At 32.2% G+C, this 9,413-nt stretch overlaps 2 protein-coding genes across 2 annotated transcripts; one reads left to right on the forward strand and one right to left on the reverse strand.

Moving 5' to 3' along the window:
* Positions 1 to 1,138: 1,138 nt before the first annotated feature.
* LOC112085307 (ubiquitin-conjugating enzyme E2 8-like) lies at positions 1,139 to 1,707 on the reverse strand. The gene is made up of 2 exons (XM_024154512.1): positions 1,617 to 1,707; positions 1,139 to 1,530 (listed from the first exon to the last, which is right to left on the reverse strand). The coding sequence occupies exons 1-2, from the start codon at positions 1,705 to 1,707 to the stop codon at positions 1,139 to 1,141; spliced, it is 483 nt and encodes a 160-aa protein (XP_024010280.1).
* Positions 1,708 to 8,777: 7,070 nt separating this feature from the next.
* Positions 8,778 to 9,269, forward strand: LOC112085312. Its single transcript, XM_024154519.1, has one exon. The coding sequence runs from the start codon at positions 8,778 to 8,780 to the stop codon at positions 9,267 to 9,269; it is 492 nt and encodes a 163-aa protein (XP_024010287.1).
* The last annotated feature ends 144 nt before the right edge of the window (positions 9,270 to 9,413 follow it).

The following is a 9,413-nucleotide window of genomic DNA, read 5'->3' on the forward strand; positions in this document are numbered from 1 at the left end:
GTGGCTTTAAATTAATATTAGAGAAACTATTAGCCAACCAATCAGTTTTCGAAAGGTGTCATGGAATTAAACGAAGAGATGATCGATGTGATTTGGACTTTCTCAATGTGGAATGTGACACAAAGATAATCAACTATTATGATCCCTATAAAAGTTTTAAATGATTATACGTGCCAATCTATTGGTATGTAGAGACCCCTTCAATAGTGCCAAAATAATAATCATTTAAAACTTTAAACACTGAAAATGTAGAAAATCATTTAGAAACTATCTAAAAGACTCTTTAAAAATATAGAAAGATCTGATTTATAAGAACACGTATTTATTTTTTTTTAATTTATTTTACTCTACTTTATTTTATTTTTCGTTATAGATGGAGGGGGTGGGCGGGGGATAAATGTCCTCTAAAAATATAATATCGTACAAAACTTATCATGATATCTGTTAATATTTCGCATAAAGTTACACGTATTTATATTTCTTTCTGTTGTAACACATAGATATTTAACTTGTAAAATTTTATCCAATATATTTTAAAATGTAATAGCCTTTTTGAATGTTTCTAGAGATATCCTACAACTTGGAATAAAATTTAGGTTTGGTCCTACTAGCTCGAAATGGATTATTTATATGTACTTATGTACTTAAAGTTGACAATATTTATATATAATGCAGTTCTTGTATTAAAATTGAGATTATTGTCATTCTATCCCATATCTTCTGTTCAGCAAACCATGGTATAAACATTCTTTATCTTTTTTTGGTATTCGAGATATCAATGACAAGTCTGGTATTATCAACGTTTCCGCTACTGTTTAACTAACAGCAATCAGGTATAATGAAAAATAATGTTGGATTGTCCAGGATCAATCTGGATTGGTGCTATTGTACGACTATTAGAGCATCACCAATGTTGATATCCAGTTTGGGTTTCTTAGCTTTTTTTTATTTCGTTTAACATTTTTTTTATTGGGAAAAACTCTATGTTTTATACTCCTCCAACTTTGATCCCCAATTTAAGGGTTGGTTCATCAGATTAATTTTTTGTAATTAAGAAAAAATTCAAACATACAATTTTTAAAATAAGAGGCATATAAAGTCAAACTATAAAAGAACATAAAAGATAAAGATAGATGAACTAAACTCTAGCCCTAATGTGCTCCAACGTCCATTCCCGAGCTCTTCCATCAAACCCCGACTTGTCTTCCTTGTACATCTTCGCTTTATCTTTATCGTAGTACTCCCCCTCACCCAATTCTGGGTTGCTCAGCATCTCATGAATTTTTGTGAGAACCTTATGGATGGTGCTACTGGGCGAGTAGTAGTCGGTACTGAGCATCCATAGGAAGATATCTCCACGATCTCCTACGTTGGGGTGAAAGACCTTTGTTCTGAAGAAGACCTTGGGTGGCTTGAACGGGTATTGGGGAGGAAAGTGCATGTCAATTAGGAAGACTCCGTTCTCGTACGGCGATCCTGCTGGTCCAAAAAGCAGAGCCTTCCAATAACTGATATCTCCATCAACGGGGCCTAATCAAATGTGTCAAAGAAAAAAAATTAGTAGATTACAAGTCTAAACTCGGAAACAACACATTTAAGCATAATACTCAAAATACATGTACTGTATAGCGGGCTCTTAACCCGCTCAATTTCCTTTTTCTGAATCATAAGGGATTTCTCCCAGTACACGACAGAATTGCTTTGCATCTTCTGCCCATAACAGAAGGGGATCAGAACAATACAAACAGAATGGCAAACAACTACAACGACTGAGTATACACCTAAAGTACAACAATTTCAGTTCGACATCACCTAAACCTAAACCCGAATGATGCCACTCACATAAATCAAATCAGATCACATATTTCAAACAGCAAATCATACTACGTATATGAAGCATCATCGATATACCCTCTAAACCTAAACCCAACTGAGGCAAATGAAAGAAACCGCAAATGAAACCCAAAAATGAACCGCAATGCAAGTGTAATAAAACGCAAATGAAACCCAAAAAATAAAGGCATACAAAATTTTCCCCAAATTTCCGAGTTACCCTAAAGTTCATCGCAACAAATCCATCACATATATCATCAAGCATGCAATCCAGTAGTGAACCCCCTACCCAAATTGTAAACCACCCATACACTACTACTGAACCGATTCAACCTAAATTTCAACTAATTCGATGAACCCTAGAATTTCCCCCAAATTGATTCAAACCCTAATTCCGATTTTAAAAACGATAAACCCACGAAGCGATTGTTACGAGGTCGGGAATCTTTACCTTGCTTGTCGCTACGTTCCGATGAATCAGCTTCGTCGTCTCAGCAGTCAAAATCGCCGGTAAACCAATTCGTCGGTGACAGAAAAATACTCAGGAAAAACCACTCGATTTCTCTCTCGAAAACAAAATGAGACGGACAAAGAAAAATGAATAAACACACGACTTGCCTTTTAATTCCAGCCACTCACCATCCGCCACGTCATCAACGATATTCGCTTGAGACGGGCTCGTCGGTCTCATCTGGAAGAAACGGTCCGTCCAAATAATTCGGCCCAAAAATTTTTTTAATTGCATTCTACCCCTTCGAGCCCACTGATATACCGCGGATGATACCGCGTTGGAGATGGTCTTAATCTCTAACTTGTACAGCTATTACGTTGGAAATAGTAGCTCTAGGTGATAGTACAAATTGATTGTAGTATCTTAGATCGGTGTCACTAACCAAAAAAACAAAAGGAAGAATTTTAGATCGGTGCTATTTTTTTTAATATATATTTTAGATCGGTGCTATTGTAGAAACATTGTGTCAAGAAAGCTTAGAAGCTTTTTGCGAAGGAAGAGTTTTCAAACATCAGATGTGGTGGCTGATTATGACACATCTATCAAAACATATATAAAAGATTTTAAGGAGTTTCCAACTCAAAATAAATCAACAATAGATAAAGAGATCAAGTTAGATATATTTTCTACTGTAACCACACATTTAAATCAGATAAATGTCTAGTATAATAGATCTATCTCAACTTCCAATAAGTGATTTTCTTAAAAAATTCTTAAGAAAAATTAAAATGAATAACATGATATTTCAGAACTTTAATTTGGAAGTTGGGACCGAATTAAGAAACCGTGAACAGATTTAATATTCAGGTAAATATCACATTGCAGCGCAGATAATTTATCCACATAAATCATATGTCTGGACTATACTTGTATTTACTGTTAAATATATATATATATATATATATATAATTAGAAATTTTTGTATTGATAGAAAAAAGCATCTCCAGTACCTTATCAATTGATTGATGGTTTCATAGGGACTTGACAAAATAGAGAATATGAGAAAATTGTTGCCAAAAGGAGTATCGAAGAATAAAAAAAATGTGTGAATGGGCTTGATGTCTTTATTCCATTTTGGGTGGGTATCTTTACAAGATTTGATGATCTTCTTCTTCGTCCTCTTCAGCCACATGAATACCTATAATCATGTTTACTCTGAATTCTAAATTTTCAGAGGTGGCACTAATACTATGAAATATCTATTAGTGACCCAAATCAAATCGTTTAATTATTTTTACAAATCTGTCATAATTGTTGTATTTTTTTTGTTTAACCCCCAAATAAAGTATTTGTCTCCAAGAAAATATGTTAACTAGGAAGGAAAGAACTTATATGCTGCAATCGAAATGGTTACATGTGTACCCTATTTTGTTTATATTGCAATTATTTAGGTCATGAATACTCTAGTAATAGTTTGGAGGCACATGGTGATAATTTTTCGCAGAAGAAATTTAGTAATCACTCTTTAATATTCTATGAATTAAAAGAGTTTTAGAGATAATCTTTATGCCAGAGATTATCGGATTAGATATATTCACCAATTGGAGTTGAACCATAAATTTCACCTGCTGAAAAAATTAAAGGCAAAAAAAAATTATAGTGATTCACTTTCAACATAAAAGCTACGTCCAGTTTCCGCCATTGTTGATTTCACTATAGTAGAACTCGAAACTCTTAGAAGAAAGTCTTTTATTTTTTGTCTGTTATTCTACAACAATAGAAATAATCACAATTTTATTTAGAAGAAGTATAGAAAAATAGAAATATATAGAAAAAGCCCTACAAAAATCAAAAATATACCTCTTTTTTTGTCAACAACTTAGAATACAGTAAAACCTCTATAAATTAATACTCGATAAATTAATAATTATTATAAATTAATATTTTTTTTGATTTTGAGTCGGACCAGTGTAAAAATTAATCAAATTCGATAAGATAATAAAATAATAATTTTTTTAAACCCCTATATAAATATATGGTCTCAATATAAATATAAATTAATAATTTTAAATTTTATGTATATATATAGGTAATATATAATATAATTAAATATAATTCATTTTTTTTGTTTTTATTTAAGTTTAAAGTTTTATTGAAAATCATCTCTTTACTTATTTACATCAATAGCTTTTAATGTTATTTGTTTATCTCCATTTAAAATTTGTGAAAAATGTTAGATGTGATAATTGATTTTTTTATGCGTAACTGTTTCAAAATTTATTATAGCATTGTCTTCAATTTCAGCATCAACATTAAAGATAATAACCATATTTTATTTATAAATTTTGTACTAATGAACATTTATATTCTTACATAGATAATTTAGTCCACAAATAACTATTTTATTAGGATTGATATGACTAGTTATCATAATCTTAAGTTTATGCATATCATTTTATAAGTATATGAGTTTAAATTCTTAAATATAACATCATTTAAAAGAAATTTTTAGAAGAGGATGGGCGAAAAATAAATATTCTCTATAAATTAATAATTATCACGATAAATTAATAAAATATTATGTTCCTTACATTATTAATTTATAGAAGTTTTACTATATCTAGAACGGTTCAGTAATTCAAACCGAAAATACCAAATTTACATATATGATATTATGAGGGTAGATCCGAGCACTCCGTGCTGAAATATCCACCTTCATATTTTTCGCGCGTGGAATATGTGAAATCGAGAAAAAATTGAAAGCTTCCTTACTCTTTACAAACTCCTCCAGATGTAAATCAAATGTTGGCCATTCCTCAAATGTCAAAACCATCTTCACCAGTTCAAAACAGTCTATTGCGAAAGTTACTTCCATATTCTGATTCACAAGCATACAAAGAATGATCCAAATGAGAGTTTTTAATTCAGCGTGTAATGGAGTTAAACTTTGTCGTACATTTCTCGCACCTATTATTTTTTTCCTTGCCATCTTTGAAATAATACCAATCTCGTCTTGAAACTTTATCCGTCTCTTTCCAATACCCATCTATATAACACTATTATCTCGTATATTATGATGATATTGTGGGATAATTTCTGATTTGAATTGTCAGAATCAATTCTTCCTGTTGTAATTCTTCCCATAATGCAGTTTTTGTTTCCACAATTTTTTGTATAATTTGTAAATCTTTATTTATATTTGAAAATATCCTTAATAAGCTTTCTTAACTAATAATTTATACAGTAGGCTCCAACCTTGTCGAACCGATCAAATCGATCAGTGTGCTGGCCGAATGTCTTATAGCACAACAGACCGATCCGTAAGATTAGACTCCACAATTCAACATATGTTACAACTTACAACTTCTATATTTTAATTTCAAAAACGAAAGTAATCAATTATAACTTATAGTAATATGTATAAGTGCATTCTTAACATATAACTTACACACTAATTAAATTGACATCGATAATGTTTAATACGTTTTGTCTGTTGCCTATATTGTCGAAACAATTATTCTATGTAGCCCTAACTCCCAAAAAGGACTTGGCAAAGAACGTCTAGCAACTATTATGTTTTGATTTTTAGCAAAACAAAAAAAAAAACAAAAAAACTATTATGTTTTTTTTCAAAATTATTAATCAAATGGTTGGCCTTAAAAATCATCTTATTTGCTGTTTCTTATTAAGGCTATTAAAATTTTGTTGTGTGGGAGTTAGATTCTAAACTCGTGTTTTAACTCATTCTGGTGACAGTTGTTAAAGAAGAATTAATTCCTTTGTTTTCATTTCATTTGACCGTTCCCTGCCATTTGATATTAATTTCCATCAGTGGATAATTATGTGAGTGTTACGTCACATTTGATATAAGGAAATCTTGTATACATGATATCTCTTTACATGTAGATTTGACTTTGTTTTATCCCAAAGAGGTAAATCAATCATGCAAAATAGGTAGATAGCTCCAAATAAATAAATAAAAATAAGACTAAGAATAATTTTTCTTTTGTTGACAATATTATTCCAAACTTGTTGAAACAAAAAGAACAATACAACTGGAGAAGATAAATCATCTCGCTGCACTATGTGTGTCTATAAATAGTGGCTTCAGGAAATCTTCCTCATCATCATCTCTTCAACAAACCCTTTTGGTACTTCTCTACACACATACATACATCTATCATATAGTTCTCCTATATATAAAAATCATCAAATTTGGTATTTTTTCGGTTTACCAAGATCTTGATATCCATTAGAGGTGCTTTTCGGTTTTTTTCTTTTGTAGTATGCAATACTTTTGTAGTAAAAAATGAAAAGTCGACATTTAGAGGTTTGGGAGGCGTTGATTGTGTTGACAGAAGATAGAGAGCACAGATGATGAGATGCAATTCAGAGCAGCTACTTTGCATCATACTCCTTTGTGCTCTCTATGCTTCTGTCATCATCTATTATTTGCCTTAACCCATCGTTTATATATAACAAATCTTGCTTATGCCATGAGTTAATCTAGGTTTTTATATTGGGTATTTTATAAGATTCAAATCTGGTTTGAGAGGTGTATATATTTCAAATTATGCTTTATCAAAAATCTTTGTTAGAGTGGAAGATCGGTGATCAAAGTTTAGTTTTGATGCTATGATCTATATCATGATTGTGATATAAAGCTAATTAGGTTCAAAGATTTTAAAAGTGGATATTAGCTAGTTAGGTATTGGAATTTTGTGATTTTACTTTTGCTAACCATAAGCATTATGTGGTTTTGAACCCGGATGTGTCACAAACCACTAAGCTACATGTTCTGAGTTTGTAATCGTCATTGTTATACTCAAGAAATATACATAATATTAAGAAAAAGAATGTAATAGGTAGAGTTACAAGTTATATACTGTAAGACATATATTAATTAGAAAACTCCAATTGTTTTAGTGATCTCAAAGAGCCCTAAAATAGATATTGAAAACAGTAGCTTTTAAAGTTTGTTTCATGGTTAATATTAATATAACAATTTTACTTTTAAGTCTGAATTTCCTTAAACGAATTTTGCTGACTAGCTTGACTTAAATATAAATGTTTAATTAAAGGATTCAATATAATATTTGAAAAGATTTAGAATGATTGAAGTTTTGATAAGTTTTTAGGAGGGGTGTATAGATTGATTTGTATTAAAATGATAAATCTTATTTTATTCAAACATGGATTTTAAAAAGTATTCTAAAATCAAGTTTTATTGGTTAGAAAATTTGTAAATTGTTATAAACAAATGGACTTCTAGTAACCGGCCCATTAACCATCAGGTTAACGTCTCATGGCCCATTAGGGTTTCTGATACATTAGTTATGTAATGTATATATACACTGCTTATGGAAATAATAAGATCAGAGTTTTTCCCTTAATACGTTATCAGCACAAAGCTCAACTTCAAACGATCATATCTCTCAAAATACAAGGAGTTAGAAGGCGATCTACATATCATTTTGAAGCCCTGGAAGAGAAGAATCTAGTGGTGAAAACCGCTCCTCAATCCGACACCAGACGCGCCCTCACGACTCAAAACAATCGGCGCTGTCCCACCTTAGCGGGTGATTCTTTCCAAGCGGTGGTTCCTCCAATGTAGCAGCTGTTCGTCCTCCTTTCTGGCCATCATTCTCAAGAGTTTCCAGTAGATATCTGTGGTCTTTAGCTCCCAGATCATAAGCTAGTCAGAAATCTATTTGGCGAAAAGGTATTATCTAAAACTATAGATCCTAATCAAAGTTTTGGTTTTTTTTTTGAAAACCCTAATATGGATCGGTTCTTTTCATGATTCTTCATCGTCTTTTCCGTTTTTAAAACCATAACCAAACCGATCCTCTTTCTTCTTGTCAAAATCCTAATTGGTTTTATTTTTCCTAATCGGCTTTATCATATAAAACCTAAACCCTAATGCTTTGTTCAAATCCTAAACCGATCGGTGCACCTCTGATAAAACCCTATACCGATCGATCCACCTAAACCGTTTATAAACCGATAAATTCTAATCCTAAATCGATAGGGTTTAAGTTTAAACCGATCGGTTTTTCCTAATAAAAAAAATTAAACCCTACCAAATCCGTTTAGTTTAATCCCTTAACCGATTAATAACCCTAATAACCGGTTTCCAAAATTAAATCTAATTTAACCGGTTTTGTTGTTTAATCGATCAATCCGATCGGTTTAAGCTTAATCGGTTAATTTTAAATTAGTTTCCAAAATCAATCTCTAGATTTTTTTTTTTTAAAAAATGGTTAAGAGCTAAACCAACGTTTATCTATTAGAGCTAAATTTGGAAACCCTAGTAAACCGGCTAGGTTATAAACCCTAAGGTTCGATTTTAGAGTTCCCTTATATAGCAAGTTTCCTAAAATAGCAAGTTTCTTGAAATGGAAAGTTTTCCCAAGAATACCTTAAATCCCTTATTCCAATGACCATAGTCTCATACTATTGATTATTTAACATAAATTATTATATGTTTCAGATGTCAAACATTCAGAAGGTCGAATATGAGGCACTCACTGTCTCCGGAGATAACTACCTCAAATGGGCCCTTGACACCAAGATCTACCTCAACTCAAAAAGTCTGGGTGAATGCATCAAAGATCCCAACACCGCGACTCAAACAGAACGGTACTCGGTGATATTTATTATCCGCCATCACCTCGCTGAGTCTCTCAAGCAACAATACCTCACTCTTGAGGATCCACTCGAACTTTGGGTGGCACTGAAAAAGCGATATGACCATCAGAAAACGGTCATACTGCCCCAAGCCAAGTTCGACTGGAAGAACCTACGGTTCGAAGATTTCAAATCCGTCGAAGAATTCAATTCCGAACTCTTTCGGATAGTTGCACTCATAAAACTATGTGGCGAGGAGGTCACTGATAAGGATATGCTAGAGAAAATTAACATTCTCTACTTTTGGCACTCCCAATGTTGTTCTCCAACAACAATACCGTGCCATGAATCATAACACCTATGAGGATTTGATATCTTGCTTACTGCTTGCTGAGAAGAACAATCAGCTTCTGTTGAGGAACAATGCTATGCGGCCTCCATGATCAGCCCCATTGCCAGAAGGAACCAGAAAAGAGTCCAACTTCGTCCAACGTAACAG

Source organism: Eutrema salsugineum, unplaced genomic scaffold (genome assembly GCF_000478725.1).
Source record: "Eutrema salsugineum unplaced genomic scaffold, Eutsalg1_0 scaffold_9, whole genome shotgun sequence".
Lineage (NCBI taxonomy): Eukaryota > Viridiplantae > Streptophyta > Magnoliopsida > Brassicales > Brassicaceae > Eutrema > Eutrema salsugineum.

What these genes read in the sequence shown, in the direction of transcription:
- LOC112085312 (XM_024154519.1), top strand. Translation starts at nt 8,778, where the DNA reads ATGTCAAACATTCAGAAGGTCGAATATGAGGCACTCACTGTCTCCGGA.
- LOC112085307 (XM_024154512.1), bottom strand. Translation starts at nt 1,707, where the DNA reads ATGCAAAGCAATTCTGTCGTGTACTGGGAGAAATCCCTTATGATTCAG. An exon ending in GAGCCCGCTATACAGTACAT is followed by an intron (nt 1,531 to 1,616) that starts GTATTTTGAGTA and finishes ACATTTGATTAG; the next exon opens with GCCCCGTTGATGGAGATATC.